The following is a 15,949-nucleotide window of genomic DNA, read 5'->3' as shown; positions in this document are numbered from 1 at the left end:
GCTGTGTAGAAGGGGCCTCAGTAGCTAGCCATGTCATGAAATGATCTGAGGCAGCCTTATTTTTACAAAAAAAATCATTTAACAGACAGTGAGAACCATTGGACTCTTCAGCTCTTATTATAGTAGTACAACTGCCATCCTGGGCAGTGGTAATGAATGCTTAAAGTTGTAATACAACAAGTGACATGATTTGTACCTCTAGTTTTATCCAAAGATTGAATGTTATACTGCCCAGTTTAATTAAAACAAAAACAAATGCTAATTATATAGATTTAAGTGTTAACAAAATAAGGAATTGTTGGCTATTACTGAATAAGAAACATTTTTAGAACTCAGTGTTTATTTATTTGCAGTTAAGTTGCCAGAATCTTGTATTGCCATTCACACAACATAAATGTGTGTCCATTTACCTAAGTATCAAAGGTGCTATGAAACCTGGCTATTGAATTGAGAAGAGGAGTAATGGGATGCCAGAGAGACTACTCTATGTGTATAGGTCTCTGTAACGGGGAGAGAGTGGAGGGTCCCACCCAGAAGTTGGAAAGAAGCTGTTCCTTTAAATCATCAGAAAGATCCAAGGACGCTGAATCAGATGTGGAGTAATTGGAAGGAGAGAGAGAGGAGTAAAAGGAAGAGGGATAAGAGGGGGAGTGGAAGGAGAAGCTCTGTTAGATTTGATTTGTCGGAGTCCGAAATAAAGGAGCTACCAGGAGTATGTCAAACAGCTGTCTGAGTCTTATTTGTCGTAAACAACTGACAGAATGTTTTTTTTCCTGTTTCAATGAATTTTTGGGGGGAACTTTGCAAGAAGATGAAGAGAGTCCAACTTGTAGGTTGTGAAGTCTGGGAAAAGTTTGGCAAATGGGGAAAAGTCCCTTTGTATGTGTACCTAATGAATTGCAAAGAGTTCTTGGTTTATGTGTTTCAATAAAAGTTGGTTTTGAGCATCCAAAAAAAAACAAAACAACTGACAGAATGGATGACCACTCTTATGATGTCCCCCTGCCTATGGAGAACACTGGACCCTCTCACAGTCCCTTTGTTGTTTCTGGTATGTAGTTATGTAACAGCATCCTTTACTATGGACACTGGACATCTTTGAAATTCTATTTCTCATAGATGCTATTTATTTATTTATTTATTTATTTCACAGTTTTGTATACCGAGCTTCTCAACCTCGTTGAGGGACTCAGCCCGGTTTACAGCCATATACATTCATTAAAATATCATATATCACAAATTACAAAACAACTTTAAAAACACTAAATATAAAACTACAGTGGTCAGTCGTCCTAATAAGATGGATCTATATCCACTTCCATCCAGAGTCCTATGGGGTTGTCTCATTCCTCGAAGGCCTGACTCCACAGCCACGTCTTCACCCGTTTCCTAAATGTTAGGATGGATGGGGCGGTTCTGGCCTCCAGAGGGAGAGAGTTCCAGAGTCGTGGGGCCACCACCGAGAAGGCCCTGTCCCTCGTCCCCACCAGCCGCGCTTGCGAGGCTGGTGGGACCGAGAGCAGGGCCTCTGCAGATGATCTTAGTAATCTTGATGGTTCGTAGGGGAGAATACGTTCGGAGAGGTAAACAGGGCCGGAGTCGTTTAGGGCTTTATAGGTCAACACCAGCACTTTGAATTGTGCTCGGAAGCTAATTGGCAGCCAGTGGAGCTGGCATAACAGCGGAGTGGTGTGCTCCCTGTATCCAGCCCCCGTTAGTAATCTGGCTGCCGTGCGTTGGACTTGCTGCAGCTTCCGGGCAGTCTTCAAAGGCAACCCCACGTAGAGAGCGTTGCAGTAATCTAAGCAGGATGTAACCAAAGCGTGTACTACCGTGGCCAAGTCAGCCCTCCCAAGGTACGGACGCAGCTGGCGCACAAATTTTAATTGTGCGAAAGCTCCCCTGACCACCGCTGAAACCTGGGGTTCCAGGCTCAGCGATGAATCCAGGAGAACTCCCAGACTGTGTACCTGAGCTTTTAGGGGGAGTGTGGCCCCGTCCAGCACAGGCTGTAACCCCGTACCCTGTTCGGTCTTACGACTGACCAGGAGTACCTCTGTCTTGTCTGGATTTAGTTTCAATCTGTTGTCCCTCATCCAGTCTGAGACAGCGGCCAAGCACCGGTTCATGACCTGAACAGCCTCCTTAGTGGTAGGTGGAAAAGAGTGATAGAGCTGGACATCATCTGCGTACAGATGACATCGCACCCCAAAACTCCAGATGATCTCTCCCAGCGGCTTCATGTAAATGTTAAACAACATAGGGGACAGTATTGAGCCCTGCCGGACTCCACAGTGCAATGGCCGAGGAGTCGAGCAGGAGTCCCCTAGTGACACCTTCTGGGAGCGACCCTCGAGAAAGGACCGGAGCCACTGCAAGGCAGTACCCCCGAGACCCATTCCCGCGAGGCATCCCAGAAGGATACCGTGGTCGACGGTATCAAAGGCCGAAGAGAGGTCCAGTAGAACCAACAGGGACACACTCCCCCTGTCCAGTTCCTGGCGCAGATCATCAACTAAGGCAACCAAGGCTGTCTCAGTACCATGTCCCAGCCTAAAGCCCGACTGTGCCGGATCTCGATAGTCCATGTCCACCAGGAATTCCCGGAGTTGTGAGGCCACCACACGTTCCAAGACTGCCCAAGTAGGGGAGATTGGAAACTGGCCGAAAGTTGACGAATTGAGTGGGGTCTAGTGATGGTTTTTTCAACAGCGGTTTAATTACAGCTTGTTTTAGGCTGGCTGGAATCTTGCCTTCCCGAAGGGAGGCATTAACCACCACCTTTACCCACTCTGCCAAACCCCCTCTGGCTTCTTTTACCAGCCAGGAAGGGCAGGGGTCTAGGATGCATGTGGTAGGTCTTGCCTCTCCCAGAACCCTGATGACCTCGTCGAGTTGAACAGATTGAAATGAATCCAACAAAACTGGACAAGCAGATGCTTGAGTTACATCCTCAGAGACCGCAGTTAATGTGGTGTCAAAGCCCGCGCGGATCAAAGCGACTTTGTCCGCAAAGTACTCAGCAAATGCTTCACAGTGCGCTGCCGAGTCGTCAGGGGACCCACTCGAGGTGGGATTCAACAACCAGAGACTACTTGAACCAGAGGTGGGATTCAACAACCAGAGACTACTCGAAACAGTTCTGCCGGACGGTTCCTTGCGGACGCAATATATGCTAGGGCACTTATGAACACACAATGACCCCAAAGGATTCCAGCCTGTGTTAATAAATAATCTATTTTCCTTTTGGAAAATAATATGAAGTATCCAGCTATCCAAATTACAAAAATGCTTTTAGAAACCAGCATAAATTCAACATTTAAATCCAAAAGCACAGCATTCTTCAGTCTTTATTAGACATAATAGCCACTCTCTTTGACATCTCCACTTACTTGTGCTATGTATATCAGTTTCATTTCTTGTGCCTTTACTAAATTAGAACCATTGGGTTGTTTTTAAAGATTCTACAACATGGTTATTTCCTACATGTGAAGGGGATGTTTTACTCCATGTTTTCTTTTTTCATTTTATTAACCCATATTTATCCTTGTCCTTTCAGCTTCTTTTTTCCCATCAAAAACCAAAATGAAAATGTGCTACACTAGGTTATTGTGTCTGTTATAAAAATAATCCATACTTTTCAAAACTCCTAACTTTTCATTCTTTCGGAACAATTGAACAATTTGAAACAATTTTTTAAAAGCTGTCTACAGAATTATCTTTAACAAAAACACAATTATTTGCTGCATGCTCAGTACATTTTTAAGGTTCTATCTAAAAAATTAACACATTTTTGTATCACATGTTTTCCTTTCAAACTTTCACCTAAATTCTACTGACAACCCTCGTGGCACGTTCTTTTAGTTTGAAAATGTTTTCCTCTTACCCTACATTATAAACGTTGAATGCTTTCATAAATTAGTTACAATCATAGCAATATACTTAGCTGGAACTCATGGAATGTGTTAAACAGTATAATCCATACATATAAATGGCTTCATGTGGCCTTTTCTTCTATACATTTAATGAATGCATGTGTTTAATTGGGGGGGGGGGGTAGATGGGTGATGGTAGCCAAATGTTTGAAATGTCGAGAAGGGAACTTAAGGGTGTGGAATTGTATTTCCTATCTAATAACAATAACTGCCTGTAGGTTTCCAGTCACATGGCAAAACTGATCTGCATATTGGAATAGAGACTGGGGGCATGTTCAGAGACTCAACAGTCCCAAGGAGACATGCCTGATTTTTACAAATGTTGGACTTCTCCTCCTCCATGGTGAGTTATATGAAGATGCTTACAGTTCTCCTAGTTCATAACTCTTAACAGACCTAAGTATAGATATCATATGAGAGGTTTCATTTCCAATCATATCCAAAAATATATTTATGCTGGAGGATTGTAAGGTCTGATTCTGTTAGTACTAGATGTAGACCCTTTTATCTTGGCCACTAACTACAATTTTGAATTGCAGTTCTCATCTAGGCCCAATCTACACTGACCATTTAATGTAGTTTCACACCAGTATAGATGAAAGTGGTGCAGATGTTTACAAAGGAAACCAAGGAACCAGTTTGAGGTCTGAATGATTATTGTACAAACCACAGAGCTCTGGTTCACATTAAAGGTTTTCTTTTGCCCACTTTTATTTGAGTTTGTTGTCCAGCCACTGTGGTTTAAAGCTAGCTACATATAACTAAATTAGTTGGTCAGTGTAGATGGGGCCCAAGTTATGGCAGTAACTGTGTTTGCATAAAGGAGTGGAAGATCAATTTTCTATTGAAGGAAAGTCATCTGCTTCAACTTCATTCCTTTCAAGTTCCATTTTACCACATAACCTTTACCCATCAACAATTCAGTCAATATTTAAAAAACTCCCATACCCAAACCTTTAAATGATGTTAATATTTGAGACCGGGGGTGAAATGGCTGTGAAAAAGCTGTTGTGAAACAGTGCAGTGTTCTAAAATTTTCATTTCCATATTACTTCCTTGTTTATTGATTTTTATTATTGTGAGATTAAGAACAAGCTGAGGTTCCATTCTCAGTTTTAGTTCCATTATCATCCTACTTCATTAAAGCCATTAGACATTTTTAACATTTTAATGCAAATAGTTTTTAATTGAAGCAGTATAAAAGTTAGAGCTTTGTCTTACCTTCTAAGAAAGCAGGCAAGAGCTATACTGTAGGTGGAATAGTGTACCATGTAACAGATTTTTGTACACTCTTTCTTACAGGTGGTATGCAGTCTATAGGAAAAGTAAATATATTGATTTATATAATTGAGATGTTTAGATAGAACATGCTATTTCTTTTTTATGAACTAGTTTTTTTTCATATTATAAAGATAGTGGGATAGTTCAAGCACAAATTATCCTGTATGTTGAATAAAAACAAAACAAGAATTGAAAAACACTCCCCACCCCCCGAAGGTTCAGATATCTCTGAACATAGAAGAAGATGCCCATATAACAGGAGCTGGATGACTGGATGCATTCCAGACAACCCTAGAATTACTTGTAGTAACTGAATATTGCAGAGAGAGTTCATTCCTCTTCAGTTAAGTAGCCAGTCTTTACTGTCTTCTAAACCAGGTCAATAGCGGCAGTTTTACAATTCCTTACAACATTCTAGGCTTCCAAAGATGAAATAGGCAACAATATGTCAATGAGTTTTATAGCCAAAACAAATGAATAAATAAAAATGAGACAGCACAGTACAGCAGAACTTGTAGAGCTGGGTCAATTTCATTCCGTGAAGTAGACTATGAAATGTTTTCATTCCATGTGTACATCATTCACAATGATTTACAGGAATCTTCAGACAACGTATATTCTCAATCCTAACCTTATAGGCAGCCTAAATGGAGATTCACTGGATTTCATTCCTAGAGTTGTTAATATTGTGGAGGTAGACATCACAGAGGATTTCAATTTTGGAATTTAATGCACCACTACCGGTAGAATAATGATCTCTGGTAACTAACAGTAGAGAAGCATAAAAGGGAAGGAATGGACTATATCAAACATATCCACTGAATATGTTATGCATCAGTTTCCTTTTGCTGTATAACTTATAGTAATCAAGGAGCCAACTGTTCCAGTTGACTGTAAATAAAAAAGAGATGAACAACATTTCAACAGGATTGATATTTCACAGCCCAAAATACTATTTGCCAATAACATGAGCCATACACCATACTGTTTATTTATATGTGCACTAGCTGTCTCCTGCCATGCTTTGCTGTGGGTCAGACTGTGTAGATGTGTTTGTTGTGTATATATATTTGTGTATATATGTGTGTTTGCATATATATGTGTGGTTTTGTGCATGTGTTATAATGTAATTTTTGTTTTTTGGCTTTTTAAGTCTCTTCTGCTATGTTTTTCAGTGTTTTCCTGAGTGATGATCACTCATTGGTCTGATAGGTGTATTGTGTCCAAATTTGGTGTCAATTTGTCCAGTGGTTTTTGACTTATGTTAATCCCACAAACTAACATTACATTTTTATTTATATAAATGTGAACATTTTTTTAAAAAAAATAGCTTATGAATCTCATTTTATTAGCAGATGCAAAATTTCAGGTCAGCAAGGAACACTCAGACTTGAAATAGTCTATATTGTATTGATTTTAAATATATTTCTACAGCGTTCACTGTAGAAACATCTTCTTTAGTTGTAACATTGCACCACTGAAAGTTTTGTTGCAGTTCCTTTTTTATTAGTCTTGCAGAATTCATTTCAGAAGTACTTTCTTAGTCTTAATGCCAAACATGAGAAGTCCTGCTATCATGGGGATAGGAAAAGGACAGCATGAAAGATTCACTTGGATATCTTCTCCCTTGCTTTCCCACTTTTAGTAAAGTGAGTTGACATGTGGTAGACTTCTTCCTTGATTGATGGAGTTTCCACCTATAGAGGTTCTTCTTTCACCCCTTTCATGAGTTTCTTTGAGACTTACTCAATAGTGAGAACACACACGTGGTTGGTGTTTCTATGACCCTTTCTCCTCTATTTCCAATCTAGATGAATGTACATCCAGTTGTATCAGCACTAGGTATTGCTTCTCTTAGCCACATTACAAGTGTCATGAACAATATCATAATTTTCCCCCAAAATTACAGAATGCTTTTATGCAGGTTGCAGAGGACTGTGCAACCCTTTGAACAATCCAATATATAATAAACTATCAAATGTGTGAAAAAAAATGTTCAGTTCTTGTTTTAAAAGCTGATGTGTGGAGAGGGGGCACCTATTTATAAAGGTCATTCTTTCCAAAGTCTTTGAGAAAAGGCAATACATATTTTAGAGGAGTCAGAACAGGGCACCCTTGGGAGATACGTTTTATCTTAAAATGAATGACTATTAAAAAGGGCAAAAGAACCCCAAATAGGCCTTCACTTGCCTTTAGTGAATTCAGTAATTCAATCTTACTGAATGCCTAGTTTTCACAGATTTCACTGGTTCCAAGGGTTGGCATGTTGCCTTTTAACTCTCCTTCCTGGAGCTTTAATATGACAGACATTGCTAAATCTGGTGCTTCAGGGACAAGAAGGAGACCTATTTCAAAGCAGTAGCAAGAACTTGAAGTAGAAGTGGGTGGTGCTCCATTTGCCACCACTTCCATACCATTACCTGAGACAAGAGATATACTTAGCTTTATGGGAGGGAATCAATTTTACTTTAATGCTGCACTGATAAAGAAAATTATTTTGTTTCTCAAACTTTCTTAGAAAGGAAATAGAAGTACTTTGTTAGAAAATTCTGCTTTTAAGCAAAGGAACCCTCTTTTTTCCTGTTGCTGATTTTAGAGTGAGATTAATCCTTTAAAGAAAACAACACAGCTACTGAATTGAGTGAAATATGACTATTTGGATTGTGCAAGTTCAATTTTGCTACAGCTATCAAGAACATTAACGAGGAGAACAGACACTCTTATTTACAGAAATGAACATTCAATGTTGCTTTATCAAATACTATGAAACTGAGCTGGTGAAATCCATGAGAGAAGAATACACAGGGGGGAAACAGCAGTATGTCCAACATTTCTATGCATCATTAACTGCTACAAAGTATTTTAAAACTCCAAGCAAGGGCACAAGAGTCAGATCCTTACATTGCAAACATGTAATAGCAAAGCCAGGCTCTTCAATGAAGAAAGCATGCATGTATCAGATGATAATTATAAAGAGTAAAAGAACATTCCTAAGAACCTGGGACAACTTTGATGCTTTTCCATCAGTTTACTCTTACTGTCTTTATTTTGGTAGAGTGCTCAGTTCATGCTATACATCTCACGAGTCAAACCTGTGGCCCTCCAGATATTTTTGGTCTTCATTTTCCACAATTCCAGGTCATTGCTATACACTCTGAGGTGGATAGCGAGACTCATATATCAAAATTCTCAGCATAGGTTGCAGGTAATGATCGTTCTCAATGGCACCTTAATCAGTTAAATTCTGCTTTGAACTGAACTAGCCCCCAAAAGACTACCTGCCTCCAACTTTCCTAACGTGGAGTGCTGAGGGAAAAAGTTACTCAAATATGAGAAAAGTGAACCTTTGTTGATGGATAAGACTCTAGGAATAGAAGCAATTGCAAATTGTATTCCATGATGATCAAATTTATTCTTTATTAGAGATGTAAATGTTTTTTAAATTTTGTTCCTCTAAATTCATCAAAACTTGTGTAGCTCTGAATATTATATTTCTGTTCATGACTTATTATGGCACTTTTGGTCAGAAAACAACATTTTTTTTGTACAGTAATTGAGTTTTCTTATTCAGAAAAGTTTCCTACAGAGAAAATAGAATTTTCTGCACAGGAAATATGTTTTCAGTATAGAAATGTTTTTCTTTGCTGGAAAAAATGTTCTAAAAATTTGAATTTTCTTTTCACAGAATAATTCAAACTACATAAAATATCACATGTCTAGAATTTTGTCAAAATTCTGAGAGACAATGAATCCATTTTCAAAACATTATTGATATTTTAAACATGATTTTATTTCAGGTAGAGACACAGCGTAGCTAAACAACTGTTGGAAGTATAGCTGCTTTGAAAACTCATCTAGAAAGTTGCTACAAGATGAGGCAATACCATGACCATGACTGCTTGAAAGAAGATAGCTGGCACCTTCAGGAGCAGTCATACTTTTTTCTGTAACATAATTTGATGGTGGCATGCCATCATCACAAATTATTTTTTATATGAAATCTGGGCCTATTTTTAGAATTGAAACTGTACAACCTCCTTGTAAAACAATTTGTTTTGTATTGACTGTTATCCCATAAACTAGAAGTGTTCAACATCTTTCTTCTGTCCCTGAGTGCTTATCCCACTGACCTCCACTCACTCTCACACACTTCTTTTCTGATACTAGTTACTCAATAGGGCATAAATTATTATTAGTTAGTATCATGACTACATGACTTTTATAGTTAAGCTGATCCCAAAGCAAACTTCCATCTATGTATCTATGAATTTATCACATAGTGGAAGTTGCCATTTTGTTTACATTTTTGTCTCCATCACTTCACTATGAGTCCTTTACCTGCAACCTATGTACCTGTCTCACTTCCTGAAATGCAATGCAATAAAAGTTGAAATGTGAACATAATAGCAATACTTCTAAATTTATGGCAGCAAAAGAAGACAGTTGATAGTTATCTTTATCTTTTTGATTACCAAACACACCAATGTTTGGAGGTACATGAATCTTCTGCTGTATTCATTTATGGAAAATGTCTTTGCCCACAAATATGAAAGCCAACCTTTTCTTTAAATTAAATAACACATGGTGAAGTGAAATCTCGTCCCACAAAACATATGACAGCACACTTTGCAAACCAAATATGGGCTCTTACTGAAATGTAGAATCTAAATTAAGACTACAAGGAGTCAACTCCTGTTCTCAGCAAGCAACAATGACATTAGTTGGGGTTATGCCAGAACAATCCTTGGTGTATTCCATCTTTGGCCTTCTCCAAAATTTAAGCTAGGTGGAGCTCTCGACTCAAACCTCTTTAGCACATTTTGTTTCAACCATAAGAACAAAAGACCTTTCAGACTTTCTCCACATGCACTGTAATGCATGGAATGAGACCACATTTGATGGCTCTGCTCCACTGGACCCACCTCTCCTAATTACAAATGAAGGTAGAAAATTAGAACTATGATCAAACAACCATACATTTGTCTCCTATTCAGGTATTCTGATAGTATGGGGAATTAACATGATGGCAGAGGACTGTACTACTAATCCAAGGTCCTCTGTCATTGCTTCCATTGCTCTCCTTTTAAAGAGAGCACTATTTGGTATTGCAGTGTCCTCAACAGTTAGTCATTTTCCCATGTGATCATGAATCATGTGATCATGACAATCTTTGTGTCATTTTGGAGAAAGTAAAAGAAAGACAAGGATTGGGAACAATGTACACTGAGATGGAAGAGATTATTCGAACACTCCTTGTAATTAAATTCTTAACAACAACAACAACAACAACAACAACATTTCAAAGACATGCATAAAATGGGTATTTAAAACCTACAGGCTTTTTACGTGTGTGTGTGTGCATATATAAAACTATTTCAGAAAAAGGATGGAAAGAGCACAAGCTTTAAAAAATAATGAGACACATTCATCCCTTGCACAAAAGAGATATGGAAGGAGCCAGAGTACCCTTTATGATTAATTTCTCAAAAAACAAACAAACAAACAAAAAAACCCTTGCCCTTGTATATTAAGCACAGTGGGATTAAAGGATCCTTCTCCAGCTCTGTCTAACACAATGGTGTTACTTATTTGGCATTGTGACATATTTTATTTCATGGGAAAGGAAGTAAACAATAAACTTTCATTAAGATGAGGAAATGAACCTGTTTGAAGGGATGGGTTATACCAGTAGATTATTATACATGTGGAAGAAAGCAACTTTGCATAGATGAACTTAACAAGATTACTTCTAAATATTTTATAGGGGAGATTCATTAATTTCTTTGTCACTATCTGAGCAATCACTCTTTGACTATAACATGGAACATACAAATTTACTCTTAGAAATTTCCTAGGGAATCACACTGCACTAGAAAAAAGATTATAAATAAAGTGTCATTTCAAACATAGCTTACCTATGGGATAATCTTCTTGTTCAAATTTTTCATTTTGTTGAGAATTTGTCTGGTTAGAACAATTTGCAGCTGCTAAGTTGGAAAGTATTAATTCTGAAGACTACAACTCCTAGCAGGACATGTGTGTTGGCTACAAAAAATTGGGAGTTTCTAGGAGGTGTAGACTCAAGCAGTAACCCTTTCAATGTTTGTTGAACCTCTGATTGAAATTTAAAGCTGTGTGTATTTTTAAAAAGATATTACTGCATTTTTTTGCTTTAAGAAAACACATAGAGTTGTAAAGATTGCAAAAAGAAATCCCAATATAATAGCCAGATACTGAAAAATGAGGAAGCAAATTTAAGAGCTTTAATGTATAGTTATCATTTCTATGCCCAAACTATAAATCTGATCTATCACTTGATTTTTTAAAAAAGCGACACTGAAGTGGTTTTTGACCTAACTGTTAAGGGCATTTTTGACACTCCACAAAATTAAGACTTCTGATCCAACTGACAAAGCACAAAGCACTGAAAGTACCTATCCAATATTCCTTCTATTTTATTATATGATGTTCCAAAATTTCTGACAAATGTTAAGATGGTAGAGATAGAGTATACAGACTTTTCCCTAATGAAGATAATAATCCCATAAAACTTTTTCAAATATATTTGCATTTATGTATACTGTATATTTGTCAGACCTAATTGTTGAATCATAAATATTGGTTTATTTAGGATGCAAATCAAAATAAGTCATGGCTTAAGTTTCTCTTTCCTCACTTTTGACAAAAAGACATTGTTCCAGCTCTTTGAATAATTTTGTTTTAAATTCAAGATAAGTTTAGATGGGCCAATTGATTCAAGTATGTATCCCTAATTCTGATTTTTTTAACACAACTCTGCAGACCGGCGGGTGGGGGTGGGGAGTTTATCCTACATGCAAATAAAAGTGTGGATAAGTAAAGTTGGGCATACACAAAAAGACCACACAGCTTCTGCCTGTCTCTTCATTTCAGATTGTAAGATCTATACATGGAGGGTATATGAATTCAGAGTATTGGGGTCAATTATTTAAAAATAGTTTTATGCTTAGAATGCCACCTATAAAAGAAGGTGAGGGAAGGAGAAGGAATTACTTGGATTTTGAAGAGGTGCCTGGAAGGTTGGTCCCAGAAGGAAATGACAAAGAGCAGAGGAGAAACCCACAGATATTAAAAGATCTTTAGATATAGTTGTGCATAATCTTCAGTACTGGAGATTGGACTGAATGTGTGCTCTAAAAAGAAGGTACTCATCAACACAACTTCTGCAACATATGGGGACAGAAAGCAACAAGTCCAAGGACTACTTACTGTTTGGGTCTACATTTTCACAAAGTTCTGTTTTTGCTTCCCCATTGGGTCTGTCGCTAGGTTTATGTGAAAGCCGCGAAGACATAGTTGCTGCTGTCACTACTGCCTTGAAGCTCCGTTTCCGCTTCTGGACATTTAGTTCAGGGTGGAAGATTATGATGTACACTTTCGGCATGTAAAGCATTCCCAGGGCCACTGAAGCACTTAAATTCATGGATATTGTAAGTGTAGTAGTTTGTACGTAGACCTAGGAGACAGAAGATATAATGAAACTGCTTAAGTATAAGAGAAATGAGCAAAAGTATTTTAAAAATGGAAATGATGGCTGTATTTTCAAGGCAGAATGAGCTAGAAGATGAGATAATTTCCTTGCAGTGCAACTTCTCATATTAGTGGTGTGCTGAATGCACTCTAGATTTGGGCAAAATTTTAAGAGAGCTATCTAAAGGGCTGAATCATATATTCAATATAGGGCAAAGAACTTGATGTAAAACCCAGAGCACATTCAAGACCCATTGATAGGGAAGCTACTACCATGCTATCATGGGCTTTGTGATTCCAAATTTTGCTGCATAATCTTCTTTCTTTCTTTCTTTCTTTCTTTCTTTCTTTCTTTCTTTCTTTGAGAAAGCAAGGGTCTTATAAATAATTTTGAAACAGAGGAGCAAAATCATGTGGTCCTCATGGAAATTCCACAAATTTCTGGGATGTATAAATCCTCAATCATGGAAAGGTAATGGGATAGTGAGAAGGGTCCCTCCAGATGATCTTTGAGTTCTAAAGAGTTCACAAAGGAAAAAATGTACAACTCTATTTTCTGTGACCTTGAAGTTAATCCAACCATTTAAGGAGAGGAATGTATGCATTTGAAAGATCTCAACAGGATTCTGGTTAATATAATGTTCTTGTTTTGAAGCAGGGCACTGAGAAAAATATAGCCCTTGAGTAGATAAAAATTTAATTATGAATACATTATTATTGTTGTTGTTGTTGTTGTTGTTGTTGTTATTGACACAAAAACATAGTATGACACAGCAAATGAGATATATATGCTGGATTTTGTATCACAAAATCACAAGTTGAACACTTCCTAAGCGTTTAGGACTGTGTGACATATTTTCGAATGATGCGTGCAGATCGAAGTTAGGTGGCCTTTTGCAGTTGATAGATCATGATTTTGTCAATGTTTCCAAATGCCGGCTGAGATCTTTTGGCACGGCACCCAGTATGCCGATTACCACTGGGACCAGCTGTACTGGTTTATGCTAGAGCCTTTGCAGTTCAATTCCTTCATAACTCTCCTTGCTCCTTTGTCCCAAAAATGGGACTCAAGAAGGCTAATCAAGGACAACAGAAATTTAAAAACTATGCAGAAAATGATGACAGTGTAAATATAAAAGATGATTTAAACCAAAAATGCAATTTATAAATTAAAATATTAAACATTATAAAACCTTATAAGTCAATAAAGGGTTATACAAACCATTAAAAGTCCACTTCAATTTTTTTTAAATCTGGTGCCACAAAAACATTTAAAGTTCCTGTGGAAGAAGATCAAAGGGGGGGGGGGGTCACCCTAGGACCCCCCTCACTAGGAAGGGGGCTCCAAATACTGGGATGAGACACTGAAATAGGCCCTCTTCCATCTTCTCACAAAATGAGCCTAGGGAGGTGGTGGGACAGAGAGAAGGGTCTTTTGGAATTCTAGTACACTTGTAAGAGGGAAACACAGTCCGGACAACCTTTTCAAGCAGTTTTGTATAGATGTTAAATAGATCTAGGGAATATTTTGCCTGTATCATGGAAGAGTTTCAAAGTGTTGATGACACTGAATTAAATGGACAAATGATCTAGCTCAGTATGAGATGACTTCCTATATTCCTGATATATCAGTATCTTAGTATTAAAAAGTACTTTAATATATTGACTGAAATTCTCAATTAGAGTAGACACATTGAATCAATTATTAATGTTGGTTCAGAATTTAGGAAAATCCAAATTTATTGGATACAGGCCAATATTGGTCACTTTCTGCATGGACTTCTAATGCAGCATTGTATTCTTTAAGACATGATTGCAGACTGTTGTAATAACATATGCAAGCATTAATATTGACCTTCTTTAAGACTGGCATATCACCACCACATATACAAACTCACTGAAAGAACATGGAATAAGGCTTGGGGCTACTGGGTTTAGTTATAATGATTTCATCATTTCCACTCCCCATATACACAGTGACATTTTTTTCTGATAACTATATGTTCAGCCAATTTGTGAATGACTTCCACTGAAGTCCACACACATAATGTCTTCCTGGAAGGAACTCTATGACTGAATTTCAGTACATGTTTACGGCCCTATTCCAAGCTAGTGCAATGGGAGAACAAAGGGAGGCATTTCTTTCATTGGTGAAGTGATTACAGTCAGGTCTTTGGGCACAAGACAAGATGCTAACAAGCCCTCCTCTTGCATTCTCTTAAGGTATGGGAGAATAGATGAAACCTTTCTCTTAGACTATCAGGGCTTGGAAATATTTTCTCCTCCCCCCCCCCCCACACACACACCTTTTCCTTTTTGGACCACATTTCTCAGAATCACACATGATAACTGGAGGAATATGGGAGTTGTAATCTAAAAAGGTAATATTTCCAAACTCTGTATGGAGAAGAATCTTTGATTCCAAGTGGCATGGCAATAGGTGGGTGTATAACTCCATGCCATTTGAACATTAAGAGGAGATAATTTGCCCAAGGTCACTGAATTGGTTTCCATGAACAAACAGCAATACAATATCTGGTTTCCCAGTCTTCATTCAAGCATTCACCACACTGGCTTTCAGAGTACAAATGCATATGTGTGCCTTCAGGGCTTCTGTTGACTTATGATGACCTCATGGATTGAAAGTTTTTTCTTTAGCAGGAATACTCATAGATATTCATTCCCATGAAATATAGCCTACACATCTGGTATTCATTGGTGGTCTCCCATTAAAGTGCTAACCACAGCTGATTCTCCTTAGTTTACCAAGATTCGACAGCATCTGGTACCTTTAATATATTTACCATGAAGTTAATATACTTAATTTACCAACTTGAATCCTATGCTAGGAAAAAGTTTAACTATAAAATACATTTTTGAAAAATGAACTCCATAACATCATATGAGAAACCAGCAGCAAATTTATTTTTGCTTTAAAGGACTCTGAAAAAGAGAATAATTATACTTTCACTGAGGCATTCTAGTGGCAAATCAAGAATAAAACCCACCAATTGCCATGCCATTTTGAATCAAAGTTCAACAAGAGATTGAACATTTTCAGTCAAGTAAACTAGTGGAGCACTAAAGCATGATTTTAGCCGCCTGCACAATTGCTTCTATCAAATGAGATAAATCTACTTATATGCTGAGAGTTAAGTGCCTCAGTGGGTCACCCACCTGTACAAGCACATAGTGCTTAAGATGAAGAATTACTCCTTCACGTT

General features: G+C 37.8%; 1 protein-coding gene across 3 annotated transcripts in view; it reads right to left on the bottom strand.

Annotated features, from left to right (window-relative positions):
• The window catches only part of GRM7 (glutamate metabotropic receptor 7), a 588,333-nt gene that overhangs the window by 35,621 nt on the left and 536,763 nt on the right, over nucleotides 1-15,949 (bottom strand). For 2 of the 3 annotated variants that reach the window (XM_060766298.2, XM_060766300.2), the window contains 2 exons: nucleotides 12,465-12,711; nucleotides 5,157-5,249 (listed from right to left, as the gene is read on the bottom strand). In XM_060766298.2, coding sequence (XP_060622281.2) covers nucleotides 5,179-5,249; nucleotides 12,465-12,711 — 318 coding nt within the window. In that variant the 3' untranslated portion in view covers nucleotides 5,157-5,178. The remainder of the gene's footprint in view (nucleotides 1-5,156; nucleotides 5,250-12,464; nucleotides 12,712-15,949) is intronic. The other variant, XM_060766299.2, reaches the window with a different exon arrangement.

Source organism: Anolis sagrei, chromosome 2, assembly GCF_037176765.1.
Source record: "Anolis sagrei isolate rAnoSag1 chromosome 2, rAnoSag1.mat, whole genome shotgun sequence".
Taxonomy (NCBI): domain Eukaryota; kingdom Metazoa; phylum Chordata; class Lepidosauria; order Squamata; family Dactyloidae; genus Anolis; species Anolis sagrei.
This window is presented reverse-complemented; position numbering and strand designations above follow the sequence as displayed.